Below are 21,087 nucleotides of genomic sequence, written 5' to 3'. Positions count from 1 at the left end.
ATGCAACACATTGTCCTCTAGTGGAAAAGAAATGACTTGTTCCTGGAAAAGCCTTTCCTTGACCCATTTCCACAGGTGACCTTTATCTCAGACCCTTAACTCCTGAGTTGGGGAGCACATCTCTACCACATAACTTGTCAAGGTTTCTGGACATCACAACAGGGTTGCCACCACAATTTCATAGGACTGACGGCAGTTCAACTAGAGCACAGGGCTTTTTACAATCCTGTTCAAGGCCAAACAGTCCTCATACAGCTGGACAACATGACAAGTACATACAACATCCAGAAATAGGGAGAAACACACACTTTCCAGCTTCTCTGCTTACACTTAGGAGATATGAATTGGGCTTTGACAACCAGATTCTACTATCAGCAGAACACCTCTCCGAGCGAGGATAACAACTTTGCAGGAACGTTGGTGAGAAATGAATCTCCTTTTCCTCCAAAAGTACTTTCAAAAGTGGGTCACTCCAACCATAGATCTGCAGCAGCAAGAAACGCCGAATGCCAAAGCTTCACCTCCAGGTATCCACCCTCATAGTCCATGGTCAGTCCACTATGGATAAACTGGTTGACTTTTCCTCCACTTTCCCTGATTGCCATATGTGCTCTAGAAAATTAAGGGAAGTATCAGTGGCCATTATCCTGTAGGCAACCTTGATATCCCATGCTTCGAGAGATGGGAGTACATTGGCACAAGAAGCTTCCACTGAGCCCAGCTCTCTTATCTCAACATCAGGGCCACTTAAGGCATCATTAGACAACTTAATATAGCGATTTGGTTCCTGAGACGCATAAACCCACCTTGTGTGTTTGCTCCGCTGCCAAGTGGAAAAGATCTGGCCACTACTGCTTCAGCAAGACCCCCATAAAATCACAGTGCAGCACATCATCTGCAACTTGTTACGTTTGTAAAAAAGTAGGACTAGTGTACTCCTCTATCAGTTGGTTCCAGTTTCTGCCTACCCACAAAATAGAGAACATTTAATACTCTTCAAAATTCCTGTCATTAAGGCCTTCATGGAGAGCCTCAAAAGTTATCCCCTCGAATTCATTCCGCAACTGTTTGGAACTTGAACATAGTCCTCACAAGGCTTATGGGCTCACCCTTAGACCAATTGCACTCTTGTGACCTGTAGTTTCTCTAATTGAAGGTAGCCTTTTTGGTAGCTATTACATCTCTAAGGTGCATCTGTGTGTTGCAGGCTTTTCCAGTACAATAACCGTTCACCCAGGTTCACTAGAGCTCAGTAATCGTAAGAATTTATACAAAATTGCAACCAAAGGTGGTTTCCCCATTCTATGTTAAACAATTGAATTTCCCAGGTTCTTCCCCCTTGAGACTATGCAGCAGAGAGGGTATTATATATATTAGATATTAATAGAGCACTTCGCATTCATATTGATGGAACTAAATCCATCAATAAGGCAGAGCAGACGTTTAGATTTCCTATGTGGTTTAGCAAAAATTACAATGTGTAAAGCTTGCATTCCCACTTTCATTATGAAATGCCTACAAACATGTTATGCAAAACCCAAGCAAGTACTTCTTGTACCACCTAAAGCACATTCCGCACATAACAAAAAAGCCACTATGTCTTTCTTGGGAAACATTTCCTTAGTAGTTGTCTGTACACCTGCAACATGGTCAACACCACACATGTTCACTAAACACGATTGTGTGGACTTGTAGCCCGCCAGCAGGTTCTAATTGACCAGACTGAATTAAGATTGAGAATTTTATATCGAGCATGAGCTATCCACTAACCACAAGTTAAGGGAGAACCTACTTTACAGTCTGTGCACAGAGCATGTGAATCTACAGCCATACATTCTATGAATGGAAATAGTTCTCATGTAACTAATGGTTCATAGCATGTAGTGCTGTAGATACACATGCCGTTACCCTACTCCCCAGAATCCAGCTGTGATCACAAATGCTTCACTGACACTACTCGCCTGCCAAGCAGAAAGTGATCTGCGATGTGGAGTCTTTGTGGACTAAGTGTGGTGCCAGAACAGGTTTTGTGACTCAAAACCAACTTTGAACAAAAACAGACTGAAAACATCCTCGCACCAACACTAGATGGCAGGAATATACAGAGCATGTGAATCTGCACTCTGTGAGAGACTCCCTGGAAAGAGATCTGCTGTCTTAGCATATTGGCTGCATTTTGTTTTTCCGGACCAGGCTTAAAGTTCAAACTGTCTTGACAAACAACAAGAAGAGATCTCTTTTCATACTTTATTCCCCTTGAGGGCAGCATGAGATCTATGCTGATAAACCTCATGTCAACTATCTATATTGCTTGCACCCTAAGCATAAAGCTTCTTGCAGTAATGTTGGTCAGACTTTACCTGCAAAGACTCTCAAGGATTGAGAAAGGACTGGTATTGTACCTCCTGGAAATAAAAAATAAAAAAAATAAATGCACCATTATCTGCCTTACAGGTTTCACTGGCTTGTGAGCACTCTACACCCTATGTGGTGCATAAATGCGGCTCCTGAGAGCCTCTGTGGGAGTACCAGCTTAAACTATCATCAACAAGAGGGCTCTAATTGATGACCAGGAGATCGCCTGCAAAAACACTGGCTTTGCAGCCAACTTGCATCTCATCGATTATTACTTTGAGGAAGACCCTTTTGACAGAGTGCCCCGTTCGTGGTGACGCCATTGATATTGTCATGTCGGCAACAGATCCATTGATGACCCTGTTGATGACCGTGTCAATAGCACTGTCGACAACATGGTTGCAGACATCACTAGTTCACCTCTGCTAGTAGTTCTGATATCTTTTTGATGGATTCATTTAGGGTTTCACAAAACTAATACTCATTCTAAATTCTAAATTAAAAGCAGACAACTAAAAGAAACACGTAGTGAAAGATTCCTTACCTTAGAATTACCCCCAGTCGTCAGACTGGATCCAGAAGGTTTTTCGTCAGAAGCACCCCTGCGCGTCGGTAGGCGTCATCGTGCGGCCCCGCGGGCGTCGTTGGCACCGGGATGACGTCGCTGGAGCTACTGAGACGCGCCCACACGCGCTGACGTCAGTACCTTCTTTTTCGGCGCCAGCAAGCGCAGATCTGGGAAGAGCAAGTACCCCCAGTTACTTTTTGACTGAGTTTGTTTTAGGCCTTTTACCTCATGGTGTCGTAGAGATGCCCGGGTTCAAGAACTTTGGGGACTGTCACCCCATGATATCGGTGACGGACCCACACCGCATGTGTCTCTACTGCCTGGGGCGCGACCACGACCCCAAGTCCAAGAGTGGTCCGGAAAGTTGCTTGCAGACTTTGGAGGACGAGGGACAGATCGTAGTGTTGTCACCATCATTTTTCTGGATCTAAGTCTTCGCACTCGCTCTTCGACTTCCCATCGCGCGTCGCGGCTGAGGGTGCGGGCGGTGCCACCCCCGCTGTTCCGGCGGAGTCTGCGACGTCGCCCCCAGTCTACCCCCCTTCCTGGGTGTGGGGGTGACGCCTGCTCAGGTGCAAGAATTTCTTGGTGCCATGGCCCGACTCTTTGGGCCGCCGGTGCGCCAGAAGGCCCCAGGGCCCGATTGGAGTCCTGCTTTACCATCTCCGGCGCCGCAGACCCCCCAAGGATCCCGGATCAGATCCCGATCGATGGCGGTTGACCTAGTGACACCTCCACCGGCGCCGGCCCCAATTTCAGCCCCGACCCGGATCAGCGTCACCCGATGCCGATAGACCTTTTTGTGTCCTATGTCCCTCTTCCTTATTTTGAGCCTGTTCCACAGACTTCGTAGGAAGGGGAGGACTGGGAGGGTCTAAGGACCCTCTAGCACAGGACTGTGCTTATGATCCGGACTGGGCAGAGAATTTGGGGAGGCCAGTGGTCTTGACACCTTGCCTGACCTTGGCATGCTGTCTCCTACCGTGGCTACGGAGGAGGTAGCCAGTTACCCAGTGGTGTTGTGTAGGGCGGCGGAGGCTCTCCACCTCGAACTCCCTACCGTGGCCATCGGGACGAATCTCCTGACAGAAGTGCTCCAACGGCGGCTACCTCTTCGGAGCCTTTGCTGACTTTTAATGAAGCACTATCTGACGTTCTTTTGGGCACCTGGTCCAGGCCCAACACAGGGGCTCCTGTAGATAGGAACGTGGCCCGACGCCATCGCCTGGCGCCGGGCGACCCCTTCTTCCTTACCTATCACCCCACCCTGGAGAGCTTGGTTGTCCAAGCCTCTACATCCCAGAGTGCGTTCCCTACCGCACCATTTAATAGGAAATCCAAGAAGCTGGATCAGTTTGGTAAGAAACTGATTTAATCTGCCAGCTTATGGCTGCGGTCAGTGAACACCGCATGCCTCTTGTGCCGCCATACCCACTCTCTGTGGGACAGGATTGCGCAGGTGCTGCCTAACTGCCCGGAGGAGGCCCAGGTAGTTCTTTCCCAGGCGATTGCTGCCGGGAGAGACGCAGCAAAGTTCACCATACGTTGTGGGCTAGATACCCCTGACTCACTGGGCAGGTCGATTTCCACGACGGTGGCGTTTCGGCGCCACGCCTGGTTGAGGACAACTGGCTTCTCAGGGAATGTCCAGAACACTCTGATGGACATGCCCTTTGATGGCATTCGCCTTTTTGGCCATAAGGTAAAATAGTGTGTTGGAACACATCAAGGACTCCCGGGCTACGGCCAAGTCTTGGCCTCCTCCGCCTTCTGCTTTTTGTTCCTTTCTTGGCCACGGAAGGGGCGCCCCACAGCGTTCGCAGAGCCAAAGACCACAGCAGCAACAACTTCAGCATGGTCGCAGACGTGGAAACTGTTGAGGCGGATCAGTCCACTTCCACCCCAGCAGCATCCACTTCAAAGCTTCCTAGTCCGACCTTTCAGGCCCATCAGACGCCAGTGGGTGGACGAATACACCATCATCTCCACCACTGGGACAACATCACTTCGGGAAAGTGGGTGCTGCAAATTGTCCAAAGGGGCTACTCCCTCCCCTTCGAGACAACCCCTCCAGCCATTCCACCTCCGTACCGCCGCATGTCTGGGGATCACTTGGCGCTTCTCCAGCAGGAAGTTGCACCCTTCTTGGCCAAGGGGGCCATCGAGCGAGTTCCGACTCCAGAAGTAGGTCGTGGTTGTTATTTCCGCTATTTTCTGGTTCAAAAAATAAGGACAAGGGCCTGCTTCCTATCTTAGACCATCGGAACGTCAATCTGATAGAGACTACTAGCCGCAGATTCCTTCACATAGAATTATCCCCAGGTGTGAGACTGGACCCGGAAAATCTTTTTGCCATAGCATCCTTGCGTGCCGGGGGTAATGGCACCTTGCGACTCCGCCCCCGCGTCGTCCACGCACGTGATGTCAGCGAGGTCATATAAGTCCCACTCCAGCGCGTCTACGTCAGTTCTTTCTCTTTCTGCGTGCAACGCGGATCTTGTTGAGCTCTGGCTTGTTTTCAGGCCTTCTATCCCTTTTTTCACATTTGGAACAGTGAGCGAATGCCTTCGGGCTTCAAGACGTGTCCCTCTTGTGCACGTCCCATGTCTGCGACTGACCCTCACCCAGTTTGCGTGTGGTACCTGGGTGGGCACCATGACTCGGAGAGCTGCGATACATGCTAGCACCTCAAGCCTAAGTCGCTCCGGGAGCGCCGGATGAAGTTGCAGGCGGCGCGCTTATCCAGGTCGGTGTCCTCTCAGCATCCGTCCTCTACCTTGGAAGCAAGGAACCGCCGGTTTCGTCTGCGACATCGTCTTTCGCTGCGGCCCCAAGGGCGTGGCTCACCGGCTGGTAGGTCCTTCAGTTTATCTCCAAGGCCTTGTCCTCCTTTCGCGGTGGGCGCCTGCTCCCACCCGGGACATGCGCCCCCGCCTGTCGCCTCCCTATACGACGTTTCCCGGCGCGGAGGCGACTAGGGCCCGAATGATAGCCACACTGCGGCTCTTCAGGCTTCTTTGGCCCTTTCTCCACCTCCTGAGACGTCCGCGGATACCTTGCCTCGTGCGGGGATTTCCGCGGAGTCGCCGGCGCCGAATGTCTCGGCTCCAGGTCGTAGGAGAGTGGCGCCGTCGGGGTGTAGTCCTTCGGGGCTCCCCTCTTCAGTGCCTAGCATCCCTGTCTCGCCGCAAATCATCGTGTTGCAGGTGATCGCGAACCCCGGGTCCCCCTCGGCCCTCTGAGCAGGCAGTTCCGGTGGAGTCACGGGTAGAGGCGGGCTCTTGTGGCGCTTTCTTGAGTCTCCCTCGATCCTCGGTGCGGGCGGCTGCTCCGTCTGGGGCCGCGCTGATGCCGAAAGTGGCCCCTCTGGCGCCGCTGACGACCTCCACGGAGCTGTGCCGGTGTCGAGTTCTGGATTCGTCTCTTGAAGTCCCTTCGTCTCCGGAGGTCTGTCATCTGTCGATGTGTTCCTCCCCGGAGAAAGGGTGCTGTGTAGTTGCCTTTTCGCCGGCATCTTCTAGGGGAGGCTCTTCACCGTCCTCGCGGCCAAAATCCTGAAACCCTTCTTTCCTGGGTTCTCCACCGGCATTTTCTCCTTCTGAGGCCCTTCGGGTACCTCATTCCTCTCTGGTTCTTCCACTGTGCCGGGGCTGACCGCTTCCCCCTGGAATTGGGGAAGGGCAGCTCAGTCTGCGATCGTCACCCATGAAGGAATTGCCTTCACCTCCGTGGCGCCTTACTATTTCCGCGGCTACTGGTATTCTGAGGATGAGTAAACCTGTTACTCCATTTTCCACAGACCACCTCTTGGGGATTCCCTGCCAGGGCTCTGGTGGACGGGAGTGGTTCCTTCCTTTTGAGGTGTCACTCCGTGATTTTCTCATGGGGCCTGGAGGCGCTCTGCCACGGGCGATCCAGTGCCTCAGGCGCTTCTGCACCGCCATCGTCCTGCTCCGCATGACCAGGTCTGTCTTTCTTTCCACCCTTCTACTCAAGGCTCTCTACTGCATACTCCCTTCCCTCCGTCTCGGGAGGCCCGGTGGTTAGATTCATTTGGACGTAATGTCTTTGCTTCCTCCAGTGCTGCCTTTAGGGCGCTTTAACACTCTGTGTGTGTTGACCAGGGCTACTTTGGTGGGGTTCAGTGGAGTCCCTCCTTTCTCGTGTCTCTCGTTGGCATGCCTGTGCTGATCTGCGGGCCCATATGTTGAATGGTAAAGAGTTGACCGCGTTTATTCTCCTTGCTGCTTTGGACGTCATTGATGCTACTAGCCGTGCTATGGCTACTTCTGTGGCTCTCCATCGACATGCTTGGCTACGCGATGCTGTTTTTCCTGACAATCTTAGGGAGCGACTGGTCGACTTCCCTTTTAACGGAATTGGCTGTTTTAATACTCTTGCAGACTCAGCCATCCAGCGTCTTCTGGTGGGGCTTTGTCCTCCTCCTCAGTGGGTGGTTTGTTGATCCTCCGGGTCTTAGTGGGAGGTGTTATCCCACTGCTCCTGGAATCTGGTGTGTGGTTCACTTTGCACTTTCTGTGAGAGATACTCTGCACTCCAGGCCCTGAGTTGGCCTACCTCTTTAGTTGGGTCCAGCCCCCGTTTGCAAGAGTGTTCTTTTTGGCTGCTTACTAAGCCTTCTGTGGTTTTTGCCGCAGGGTTTCTAATTTGTTCTCTGATGCTGGATTTCTTCCCTAAGAGTGGTTCTCATACTTCTTGGGTCGTGCCCTACACTACGTGGGGTATTTGTTGCTATTGGATAGCCTGTATTATACTGGGAAGGGTGGTCTTCCCCTTGCGGGTTCCTTTCCCTTCTTGGTGTTGCTGTATGCTGCTGGTGCGTTTCTTGGACGGGTGGGGCGGTGTTCTGCCTCTGGTTTGCTGTTGGCCTGGTCCTCTGTCTGGCGGCGTTCTGCCTCTGGTTTGCTGTTGGCCTGGTCCTCTGTCTGGCGGCGCTCTGCCTCTGGTTTGCTGTTGGCCTGGTCCTCTGTCTGGTGTCCAGAGGGGTTATTTCCTGTGTTGGCAACTTCGTTCGTCCTACTTGATCTCCTCTTGTTTCCTGGGTGGTTAATGGTTAGCACCCGGCGGCGTCTGCCAGTTCTTCTGGTCCGGCCAAGGGCCTTGAAGTGAGGCCTGGTGCCCCTGCTCCTGGTATTCGGGAGCTTATGAGACTGTTTCCTCTTTTCACCCGCCTTATTACTGAGGCGTAGTTTGGTGTGGCTGTTGACATCCAGTTGGATGAGTCTGACCGCCCTCTTCACCGGGTGTGCTCCCGGTGGAGGGCTCTTGGCTTCATTTCGGCTCTTCTCCTTTGAGTCTCTGGGTTGCTCCTCTGTCTCTTTCCTATTGCCGGACCCTGGGGCTTCCTTTGGAGGTCCCTGGTACATTGGCTAATGGTCTCCTTTCGTGATGCTTGTACCTGGGGCTTCCGGTGGAGGTCCCTGGTGCATTGGCTGCTGACCTCCTCTCCCTTCGGTTTGCCTGTGCCGGGGGGCTTCCGCTGGAGGTCCCTGGTACATCGGCTGCTGGCCTCTTTTAGTATTGCCTGTACCTCGGTCTTCCGATGGAGGTCCCTTGGACAATGGTTACTAGTCTTCTTTCGTCTTGCCTGTACCTGGGGCTTCTGGGGGAGGTCCCCGGTACATTGGCTGATGGCCTCCTATCATATTGCCCTTCCTTCTCCTGCTTGGCGTGGGCGGCGCTGCCACTTGTCATTGTGACACATGCCCTGTGGGGTGGGGTTCTCCGCGACACTAAGATTGTAGTCTGCTGGGGGAGAGGGGGGGGGGGGGGGGGGGGGGGTAGGGTAACGGTGTATCTGGTAGAGACGATTCTAGCGGCAGATTCCTTCACGGCCCGCCCTTCCTCCCCGTTCTGCGAGGACCTTTTGGCTTGGTCTAATGCATTCGCCTCCCTGTGGGTGGCTGTGTCTTCAGTGCGTGCATTCCGTAATCCCTTTTTGACTGGATGTTCGTCCTGTTTATTTGTTCCTTCCTCCTCCTGTGGAGCCTTGAAGGGTAGGTTTGTAAGCACTTTGTACTTTGTGCCTCAATTCTCTAGCGGCCCCAAGTTGAGACCTATTCCCCCGCCCCTCCCTTTCTTCCCCCTTTTTCATTGCTGAGGGGTTCTAGCCCCTCTGCTATTATCTAGGTTGGGGTCCTTTGGGGGTTGCCACTTTCTATGTTGTGGCTGTCTTGGACTCTTGTCGTGCCTTGTGGTCCCGGACTGGTTCCCCTTCATTATTATTCATTGGGGTTGTGGTCCGGTTATATGTTGTCATGACACTTTTCAAATGTTCCTTGCCTCCAGGGGGGGCTATCTTAGTACTGGCAGGGCTGTGTTTTGTTCTTTATTCTTTTCCCTGATGTGGGTACTGCGGTGTTTGGCACAGCTCCTTGTGGTGGTGTTCCTCACCATCCCCTTTCTGCTATTTCGCACACTGTTCCTATACTCTCACAGTTTTGTCTGATTGCTCCGTGTTGTGGCGTGGAAAAGTTCTCCGAAGAAAACTGGCGTAGGTGCGCCGGGGTGGGACTTATGTGACCTCGCTGACATAAAGTGCGTGGACGACGCATGGCGGAGTCGCATGGTGCAGTTCCCTCCCGGTGTGCAGGGATGCTGTGGCAAAAAGATTTTCCGGGTCCAGTCTCACGCCAGGGTATAATTCTACGTGAAGGAATCTGCAGCTAGAATCGTCTCTACCAGATACACCGTTATCGAAGGTAAGTAAGTCGTACATCGCTTCTACCGAAAGGAGAAGTTCAAGATGCTCACACTTGCTCTGGTCTTGTCTGCCCTAGATCCACAAGACTGGATGGTGGCGTTGGACTTGCAGGACGCCTATTTTCATATTCTCGTCCTACCTGCCCACAGGCGCTACCTGCGATTCACGGTAGGCCACAAGCACTTTCAGTTCACCGTGCTCCCCTTTGGCCTTACCAGCGCCCCTCGGTGTTCACGAAAGTGATGCCGGTGGTCGCAGCTCATCTGCGCAGATCAGGGGTTTGTCTTCCCCTATCTGGACGACTGGCTGTTGAAGGCGGGCTCGCCCCAGGCTGTAGTTTCCAACCTCCAGACCACGGCCGACCTCCTGCATTTGCTGGGGTTCTCCATCAAAGTGCCGAAGTCGCACCTGATTCCCTCACAGAAGCTCCTTTTCATCGGAGCAGTTCTGGACTCGAGCAGTTTCGGGTTTATCCTCCCGAGCAGCGAGTCTGGGACACTCAGGCTATGATTCCGATCTTTCAGGCTCTGTCCCGGGTTGCGGTCAGGATGACCCTTCGACTACTGAGTCTGATGGCCTCTTGCATCCTGCTGGTGGATCATGCCAGATGGCATATGCGGGCTCTGCAGTGGGACCTGAAGTTCCAGTGGGCACAGCATCAGGGCAACCTGTCCGACACGTCCAGATCTCAGAGGGCACTCCACAGCTATTGCAGTGGTGGCTCACGAATCACGATTGGGTCAATGGCAGATCCCTCTCGCTTCCCCTACCAGAACATACAGTTGTGACGGGCGCGTCCCTTCTGGGATGGGGCGGCCACATGGGGAGGCGGAGATCAGGGGAGTCCAAGCTCCACATCAACCTTCTGGAGCTTGGGGCGATCCGACTTGCACTGAAGGCATTCCTTCCTTCTGTCATAGGGAGAGTAGTGCAGGTGTTCATCGACAACACCACCGCCATGTGGTACTGCAACAAACAGGGAGGGTGGGGTCATGGACCCTTTGCCAAGAGGCTCTGCGCCTCTGCGCTTGGCTGGAAGATTAGGGCATGTCCCTTGTGGTTCAACACCTGGCAGGGTCTCTGAACACCAGGGCGGACAAACTCAGCCGCTGGTGCATGACGGATCACAAATGGCGTCTAAACTTTGACGTGGCACAAGGTCTCTTTCAGCAATGGGGAGAGCCTTGGTCTATTTGCCACCGAAGAGAACGCGCAATGTCATCAGTTCTGCGCTTTGGCATTTCCAAGGCGGCACTCGCTCGGCTACGCTTTTTCATCGCGAGTGGTGTTTCGGTTTGTTTCCGCTTTCCGCCTATCCCACTTCTGCCCAGAGTGCTGAAGAAGAGCAGGCGCGACCGGGCCTAAGTCATCCTTGTGGCGCCAGACTGGGCTCGAAGAGTATGGTATCCTGAGCTACTCAGTCTGAGCATCGATCCCCCGATCCTTCTGCCTCTTTGAGAGGATCTTCTGTTGCAGCAGCAGGGGACGGTCTTCCGCTCGAATCTGTCCAGTCTCCACCTCCTTGCGTGGAGATTGAGCGGCGGCAGTTGATGTCTTTCGACCTGCCTCCTGAAGTCTGTATTGTTATCTTGGCAGCCAGGCGTCCCCCCTCTAAGACGGTATACACCTGCAGGTGGAATAGGTTTGTGGCATGGTGCACAGTAAAGGCTGTGGATCCCATTTCTGCACCTCTTTCAAAGGTTCTTCTTTTTCTCCTCTCTTTGGCCCAGCAGGGCTCTGCTCTGGGTACTATCAAGGGCTATCTCTTGGCCATTTCCCGCCTTTTTAAGGCTTCCAGATCAGCCTTCCCCTTTCAAGTCCCCTGTTGTAAATAGATTCTTGAAAGGCATCACACACATGTGTCCTCCTGTTCCTTTTGTGGTGCCTCAGTGGGACTTGAATCTAGTTCTTACTTTTCTGATGTGTGCTCCCTTTGAGCCACTTCACAATTGCCCTCTTAGTCTCTTCACTCTAAAGACTCCTTTCCTGGTTGCCATCACCTCTGCCGGAAGGGTGAGTGAGCTCCAGGCTCTTTCTTCTAAGCCTCCTTTTCTCGCAGTCCATCCGGACAAAGTTGTTCTAAGGACTCGTCCTTCTTTTCTGCCAAAGGTTGTCACTGCCTTTCACATCGGGCAGACCATCACTTTGCCCAACTTCTTTCCGCCTCCACATCCCTCAAAAGAGGAAGAGAGGCTACGCCATCTTGACCCAAAATGTGCGCTCTCTTTCTATCTGGACCGCACACAACAGTTCCGGGTGGATGACCAGCTCTTTGTTGGCTATGTGGGTGCCAAGTAAGGTTGGGCTGTGCACAAGCGGACCATCTCTCGCAGGGTCGTCCTGTGCATAAAGGCTTGTTACTCCTTGGCTAAAAAGGAGCCTTCGGTGGGGTTGCGCGCCCACTCTACCAGGGCGACGGCAGCCACTACTGCTCTGGGACGGGGAGTTCCCTTACATGACATCTGTCAGGCAGCTACGTGGGCCTCGCTGTACACGTTTACCAAGCACTACTGCCTGGACAGCCAAGTCTGGAGAGATGGCTTCTTTGGCCGTTCTGTTCTCCAGGACTTTCTGGTGTGATCTTGGTTCGCAGACCCACCACCTGCGTTGGTATTGCTGGAGTATCTATTCTAAGGTAAGGAATCTATCACAACATGTTTCTTTCAGATGCACAAGTTACTTACCTTCGGTAACGATCTATCTGTAAGAAACATTAGTAGTGCTAGATTCCTTACCACCCCACCCATCCTCCCCGTTCTGCGAACTGATTTCTAGGGTTAAGGTCATCCCTTTCAGGGCCCAAGTTTCATGGCACCAGTGGTCAGCATGGTTCTGAATTCCTGGCGCGGAAAGTCGGGAACAAAACTGACGTCTGGGCGTGTCTAAGTACCTCCGGCGACGTCATCCCGGTGCCAACGATGCACGCGAAGCCGCATGACGACGCCTACCGACGCGCAGGACTACTGTTGACGAAAATCTTTCCGGATCCAGTCTGACGCCTGGGGGTAATTCTAAGGTAAGGAATGTATCACTACTAATGTTTCTTATAGATATATTGTTAACGAAGGTAAGTAACTTGTGCATTAGTAAAAATGAATAGTCTTATCTAGCCTGCAATCCTGCCCATCTGGAGGTACAATGAATTCGGAACTGAGCCCTCTGGACAAGAATATGCGTTATAGTACTGCAGTGGAGACTTTAGAGGTGCGTTTCCGGAGCAGTAGGAGTATTACAACTCATAGAGACTATGAGTGGTCCTAATCGCACCACTGGAACCCTCATGATGCAGATGCTTCTAAGCTTTCTTTATACCCTGTAATAACTGATGGAGACCTTATAAAAGACTGTTTTACAGCTTTACTACGATGTTCCCCAGCAGGTGCCTATGCCTTCTATTCCTCAGCAGCCTCCACTGCTGCAACTAGCCTGGCTACTGGTGGCAGTGCCACATTACTTTCCAGAACAACCTCCTCCCTTTCTAGGCAAAACTGACTGTCAGTGCGCCTAGAACCTACTATTTATATAACACAAACCTAGCCAAAATGCAGATTAGATAATGGAACAAAAATGCTTCCGCTATGACTTCAGAGAGATAGCTAGAAAGTGTTGAAGTCAGTCTCGATTCTGGATTACACCTGGAAAGAGGGGCTAACCCTGATGATGCTGCCTTCATGGTGGAGGCTGTCTGGAGAAAATACAGATTTAGCACTGGCATGCCACACTGGTTATCCTTCTCTAGATTCCATCATTACAACACCCGCTCAAAGGAGAAGCAAAAATTCCATCACAACTGCATCAAAGCCACAGACACGGATGAAAAACACATAGATAAAGTTGCCCTTGCCAACGTCCCTCGGATCAGCAAGACCAGGACCGGAGGAAGATCCTTTTCCTACCTCGCTGCCAAAACCTGGGATACCCTGCCTCTCCCCCTGAGGCTATCCCCTTTGCTGACCCAATTTAGGAAGGATCGCAAGACCTGGCTCTTGGACTGAACCTCAGTGCCCAGTAGGACCTGCAAACTGCAAAACTGGACAAAACTTACAAACTTCCATTGACTCAATACAATCTCATAAAAAACATACATGTCACTGCTGCGCCTTACGTTGGCTGCACAGGTCTACATCCATTATGATGTCTGTGGAGAAAAGTGGGCCTGTTAACTGGATATTTTGTATACTTCCTGTTCTGATTCAAGCATGTGACTCTATGAAAGATACAGCGCTGGAGACCAAATGAGTTACTTACCTGTAACTCTAGTTCTTTAGCATTGGTATCTTTCATAGAAACGCATCTCCGCCACTGGGCCCCTACTTCCCACTCACTTCATATTCTTAGTATCCTTCACAATTGTGCTATGAAATCTAGGCTATGGTTGCCATTAAGCGGAATAGAGCGCTCAGCACATTCACCTCACTGGGTTGATGTGCTACTAAAAATAAAGGAACTGTTGTTGAGCCACTGGCCATTTGAATATTATGTGTTGTTATTTTAAAAGCATAGTGTCTTCCCAGTCTGACCCCCAAGGAATAATTCAAGCATGTGGATCTATATCAAAGATACCACCATTGGTGAACCGGAGTTATAGGTAAATAAGTAATTTCCTTTTCAAGTCTTATCACTATTTATGATCTAAAATGAGGATTCTGTTCATATCCACACTGAGTTGTGTCGCTGCTTCTGCACATCCTCACAGATTCTCCTTTTTTTCCAGTAGGTCGAAATAACATCACCTGAAATCCAAGACAAGAGGCGGTTGATCCCCATCAGCATTCTGAAAAATAAAATCTACTTTTGTTCCCCACAAAGAAATGTCTTGGTTTGCCATAACCGTTTTGCTCTCATCTGCAGCAGATGACCTGTTCGTTTTGTGGTCATTCTTTGCAGCTATAAATATTATGACTGATGGTTGACCTGTGAAGAATGGACATCGAGAGGAGAACATGTTTTACCATAGATGAACTTATGCAGAATGCACAATCAAGTGGACGTGTATGAACTGTGAGCTTTAAATTTGCTGCTTTGAGGGGGATATTTTGATCTGTTCCCCATAGCAGCAATCTTCAGGCCCTTATTATTCTTTGCCCTATTTTTATTCCTTTTGTTCTCTTATGCCTCACAACATGTATTGTCACGCTGAACCGGCACAAAAAAAGTATTTTTTTTAAATGTCACCACTTGCAAACAATTTAACTTTCTCATTATATCTTAAGCTTATGGTCAACCAGAAAATATATGGCCTCAGGCAAAAGTGTTTATCATTTGCTTTCACTCTTGGCTATATAATTGTGAATGCAGTTGCATTCAAACATTAAACTATAAACCATTTAAACATTTAAGTGAAAAAAAGCAGTATTCACCTCGGTTATCTCTAATATTTTTTGTGATGGACACATTTCTTTCCTACGGAAGGTTAAATGATATGTGCAAAGTTCAGCACCGCTTTATCGAATGAGGAGCCTCTGATAGAGGCAATATTGATTTTTTTCATGTATCAGTGTTGCTGCTCGGGAATTCTGCACTGTTGGCGCTCAATAAAGGGATGCTTTCTAAATGTGTACTAGTCATGTTTATGCTCTGTTTTGTTAAAGAAATCTGTTCACAAATGAAAATACTCTAAAATGATTAATATCGGAGAGCCTATTGCTCCAGATTTCATTGAGACAATAATGTAAATGTCAAAAAGTATTATTTACCTGTGTGATCAGACTAATCCTAATACATTATACTATAGGCATGAGGAAAATATGTAAGATGAGGGCCTGCAGTGTGTTGTAGGCATGGTGTGGACTGATTCTGACCAGGCTGTGAACTGGAACACAGTGCCATGAGATAGCGGCTGTTTATCTGTACCAATGTCTTGGAACTGAGCAACATTCAATTCATAAGCTATAGAAAGATACTGACTCATTCTAATCTTTTTTTTGAATGGGTGCTGGAAATTAAAGTTGTGTACTTTTCCTTGAAACCGTAACTGCCATTCTTCTAAAATTGTGTCTACGTCCTGGCAGGTATCTGCTGAATTTCATGGTTAATGTACTTGACTTGAGTGGATAGATTTCCTGGATGTTTTAAACTGTTAGGTGTATCTTTTAGTTTGAGCCTGGTCGGACCTTTTTAACCCGGCAGTAAAATTTACATGCAAGTAATAATAAAAAGACAAATGATGTGTACATTTTGAAAGTGAGTCTACAAATAACCATTGCTGCTTTGACTCACAAGGATCTCTGCTGGAGCTGATTCACATCGCCTGCATCAACATTTGATGGATATTCTTATGCCCCAGGTCTTTAGTTCTGCTTTTGACTCTTCTTCCCGCTGAACTGTATCAGAGCAATTGCCTTATCACCTGTCAACACTTGTCTTCATCTTCTGCAAGCTAATAAATTGCACTAACATGCGCAACTCAAGCTGTACCTGGGACAATGCAATTCAAAAGGGGATTAGGTGGAGATTTCCTTTTTTAGGTCTCACCTACGCAGTGCGCATGCACTGCATAGGAGACCTTTAGCCGTCGTGCAGCTCTTTTACCAAGCATATACTCGTGCTTGTGGCGGCATACGACTTGCGGGAGTGCGCAGCGGAGCTCCACAAGCACAAGTATGTGCTTGGAAAAAGAGCAGACTGCTCTGTAGCGGGTGCGCACCACTCGGGGGTGGACTTCTCCGCCTCTCTCACCCGCTTGTTTTATTTGCTAATGTATACACATTTTTTCAATGCAATGCTATTGCCATATAATGCAGTGGCTGTTCCCAGTCATATTTAATATATATTTGATTATTTGTTGCAAATATCTTTTGTCACGTAAGTGGAACCTATAAGTTCACTTGACTGAATGCGACCAACTAAACACATGTATTCTATAACCTATGTGTTACCTTGGCATAAGGGTTTCCCTTGGTGTATGTACATGAACAGTAAAACAGCACCAAAATGTACTTTGAGCATGAGCAAAGTAGTCGGAGGAATTCAAATGATCTGGTTGGCGCTTTCACTGGTGACAGATAAACCATAACTTACTCGTACTGTAGTGTTAATTAGAACAGTTGACTAAGATAACCGGAATGTGGCCTGTCTCTCACTATTCCTTCTTCTGTCACAACACAGAGTGCTGCGACACAAGGAACAATAGAAACATCACTGTTATCACTCAGCTACACCACAAATCCTCCCACAGAAGCTTACAACAAACATAACACCCTGCCAACCAGGGACTTCCCCACAAAAGCATTTGGATACTCGTCAGCAGAAAGAAATGCATAACTGTGGGTGCATTCATTGAAAGTTATTCCATCTTCTACATGGAAAGAGAGATTATGAATCGTTCTTGTAATCTGAAACTAAGAGTCAAAAAAATAAATTAATACATCAATAGAAATAGTGTCAAGCCTGATTTGACTTGTTGCTCTGAATACCAGAGCGGGTACAATAGAGAAAAAGAAAAACAGCCTTTGACACAAAAATGTAGCTAACTTGAAAAAAGAGTAAAATGCTCTCAAGTAACCTAGACAACTTGTGGTGCCATACACAATGTCTTCAATTAGACTCAGTAAGGACCTAGGGGGGCTCAACGTCACAAACTTTAAGACCTTCCAGACAGCCTGCCTTGCCAGACAAGGCATATACTGGCTCACGCCAGAACAGGGTTATACGCCGGCTTGGCTGGAACTAGAAAGAGCCCTGCTGGGTGGCCTAAACCCTGCGGCCATCCTTACTGCTAACAAACACCCGGAAGCTAGCAACACAATTCTCAGAAACACCAAAAACGCCCTCTTACAAGTAGACAAAAGAATGGAAAAAAGCATAAAAAATAGAAAATGGGAATCCATTTGGTTCAACACAAAAATAAAATACAAGAACAGCATACTCACCTTAACCTCCTGGCTCCAGCGAGGTATCCACACCCCATCCCAACTAGAGGAACGCGGATCCCCATCCACCTTTGCCAGCCTACAACAGAAGCACGACCTCCCAGACATAGAACTATATAACTGTCTTAAAATTAAGGCGGCAATCACCAAAGCAGGACTAAGCAAAGAAGTACCAACAATACACCAATACCTGACAAACTTCAACAAACTTGGGCACCAAACGTCATACCTATATAAACTACTAAGGGCAAAAACATCTAGATTAAACAGTAAGGCCATAGAATACTGGGAAACATTACACGCCGGGCGCTTTAGCGAGAGAGAAAAAACTCGCCTTTGGCCCTCGGCAAGCAGGAACAAAGTCACCACCACACTGGCACAAACAAAATTCTGGCTCCTACATAGAGCGTACTGGACCCCGGCACGCCTAGCAGCGGTCGGGCTCATAGACAACGAACTATGTTGGAACTGTCAGAAACAGAAAGGAGACCTAGCGCACATGATTGTCCACTGCCCTAAAGTTAAAACATTCTCGGCGAAAGTAAGAGATTTCATCTATAATGTAACAGGGTACACTCCACAACTAGACCTCCTCAGCATAAGAAATGCCTTCATGGCCCCAGAGATACACTCTGCCAATGACAGGAGCCTCATTGACCTACTCCTCACGGCGGCGACAATCCTCTCTAACTGGAAGAACACAGGGAGGGCCACTTTCAGAGTCTGGTTTAACTGGGTCACCTTCTTAAGGGGTGCGGACAACATAACAAAAAATCAAACACCACAAGTTGGCAATGAGATGTGGCTCTCCCTGGACAAATACCTTGACTCGCAAAAACCGCCGTGAACGCACCACACCGCCAGACACCCTCATGGTCCCCTCCCCCACCCCCACGCCATCCGTCAGCAAACTCTGTAGTCATGCAACCCACTACACACCACACTCGTGTCCGTTTCTCCTTTTCTTCTTCTCGTTTTTCGTCTATACACTATCTCTTCCGCCCGACGGGGGCAACGCATATGAACCTGTATGTAATGCCGAGGTTTCAAGCTGTTTATGTATAACCATCACTCAAGCGCCTCAGCAAGCCAGTATGTATCATTATCCATATGTGTAACTACAGCAGACCAGTATTGCCTTCGTTTCGGCTTACTCTGTACTGTTTTGTAAAAATTCTTCTAATAAAATCTTTTGAAAAAAAGACGTAGAAATTACTGGACACCTGAATGAGGTCACATTCCTACCACAGAATACACCCAAATCATAGAGCTAAATGGGGACACTGAAATAATTGGAAATTATGTGATATTCTGTACTATCTAAATTTGACATGATTAACAATAGAGATGTCTGTGTAATCAGTATGGTTTTTGAATGTACACACCTTGTGCGTGCACACACATCTATGTGTCTATATTTCATATATATATATTTTTTTTTTCTCAAAGTTTTATATAACACTGACCACGTCAATGTTGGCAACAGAGAGCTTTACAGTGAGGGGCAAATTTACAAACTATTGCTTTAAATAATAATAAGCAGGTAGATGAAAATGGAAAACATAAGTACATTCAGTGTACATCTCATCAGATAAGCTATCTGAAAGGCACCAGTGTGGTGGTACCATATGCTGAGAAGTATTTCACTCTACTACTCACTGGGCCTCTTGTCGACTCGGACCGATCACAAGATACTTTTCATCCTCTAGGGACGCATCGGAGATTTAATTAAGCATGTTAAAGGTATTATACTTGTCCCTTTTACTCCCGCAATACTATATGCATTGCGCCTGGCCCCTGCTTTTGGTGTCTGATGAGGTCGCTCAGCCATCCCTACCCCACCTGTGCTCAGTGTGCCCACCCGGAAGGAAATACACAACCACAAGCAGTTCATTTTTCCTCCAGGAGGACAACCCTCTATTGTAAGGGAACTGAGGACACCAGAGAGGTCTTTGGGAAAGACACAAACTGCAAAACTGTCCAAAAATTAGCTACTACACCGCACAAAAAAAACAGCCCCCAATTGACCCTCCTGCATTGACCCATCGCACCATGCCGGACTGCAATCTTCACAATCCGAGGCTGATCAAGGGGACAACTTTGTAAAGGATACAATAGCCCTCACCCACATAGATTTCATGCTTCATCATCACGGTAGCTCCTCGCTTGGTGGGCACTGCAGTACCCAGAACTCCCAAGAACTGGGGCTCTTATGGAGAGAGCTTTTCACCTCCTAGCCTGATGTTTGCCTGAGCTCAGGTCACTTTCCTAATTATGTGGTTTTAACAACAAGGGTGTTACTTGGTGAAGGTGTCACTAAAACTGGCTACTGGCACTCCCTTAGCAATGGTTATTCCTGGTGAGTGTCTGTGCCAACATTAAAAACAGGACGTAACTAATCAGTTTGATCTTTTTCCCTAACCTTAGGCTTTCAGCTTTGGCAGTTTGGCCTGAGATAGGATGCAACGCAGAGAAATTGTATTTGGTATCATGCGTAACGAAAACAATCAGATAACAATAGAGAGAAGTAAGGAACTTCAACCTCAATTTGTTTACAACTTTTTAGTTTTCAACTGCAACATGCCAGAACAAGCATTGGCATAGCCAATAGGTCTCGCCTTTGGGACCTTATAAGAGTTTAGTGATCCAGCACAATATCCTTGGTGCAACAACATTAACTGTTGCATGGCGAAACACTTATAAGGTCCCAAAGGCGAGACCTATTGGCTATGCCAATGCTTGTTCATAGTGTTGTTTAATGAATTAGACCCCTTCAGAAGAACGTTAAACCCAGTCTTCTGCCTAGGTGAAGGTGCAATCACAATGGGTGAATGTTCCCCTTACTGCTGAGTGCTCTTTCATCCCATTCTTTAAGGCACTCTAAAAGGATGGTATTTCAGTGCTGATGGGATGACAGCCCATATTGTTTTGGTTCACTTCTTGTTAACTGGCGGAGCGTTTTTTTCTTGAATTTCTTCAACATACTTTAGTAAAAAGTATTTAATGGTTGGGGTTTGAAAATAAGCCCTGAAGTTCTGCTTGGTTATGGTGAGATACACAACTATAATTTTAGTGCAATGTTCATGACTTCCCTTAATTTACTGACAACATATATTGCTCTTATTGACTAAATCAGTGAAATCACTGCAGATACGTAGAAGTAAGTTTGGGGCACTAAGATCAGCAACTAGATAACATTGACAAGAATATATGGAGAAGAAAGGAGTCCAAAGTACCATGATATATATATATATATATATATATATATATATATCTCTTGAGCACTTTTCGAAGAAAAGAGAAGAGGCCACTCGGGGAGTAAGGGACAGGTAGCTGTTTAATTCAGAAGTCCAGGTAATGGCGGATGCATTTCAGCTTGAGAGCCTTCTTCAGCGCCTTCCTCCTAAACGAATCAGTCCCAAATGATTTCCTTCTGTGATTAAATATCCGCAGGCACGAGTTCCCTCCCCCTAATGCGTTCTGCGCAGCGTTGATAGCCCGTGTTGAATGTGGTGGACTCCAAGTCCCAGTATGCCCTGTCTCAGCACAACTAGGTTGCTGGTGTGGGG

General features: G+C 48.6%; 1 protein-coding gene across 4 annotated transcripts in view; it reads left to right on the top strand.

Moving 5' to 3' along the window:
- CTPS1 (CTP synthase 1) overlaps window positions 1–15,203 on the top strand; it is a 218,302-nt gene extending 203,099 nt beyond the window's left edge. For 2 of the 4 annotated variants that reach the window (XM_086956865.1, XM_086956862.1), the window contains one exon: window positions 14,365–15,203. In XM_086956865.1, the coding sequence (XP_086812991.1) occupies window positions 14,365–14,374 (10 nt within the window). In that variant the 3' untranslated portion in view covers window positions 14,375–15,203. Of the gene's footprint in view, window positions 1–14,361 lie in introns of all 4 variants that reach the window. The other 2 variants (XM_086956864.1, XM_086956861.1) reach the window with 1 other exon arrangement.
- The last annotated feature ends 5,884 nt before the right edge of the window (window positions 15,204–21,087 follow it).

The sequence above is a fragment of the Lissotriton vulgaris genome, chromosome 2_1 (genome assembly GCF_964263255.1).
Source record: "Lissotriton vulgaris chromosome 2_1, aLisVul1.2, whole genome shotgun sequence".
Classification (NCBI taxonomy): Eukaryota; Metazoa; Chordata; class Amphibia; order Caudata; family Salamandridae; genus Lissotriton; species Lissotriton vulgaris.
The sequence above is the reverse complement of the archived record's forward strand: the minus strand, read 5'-3'. Positions and strand labels throughout refer to the sequence as shown.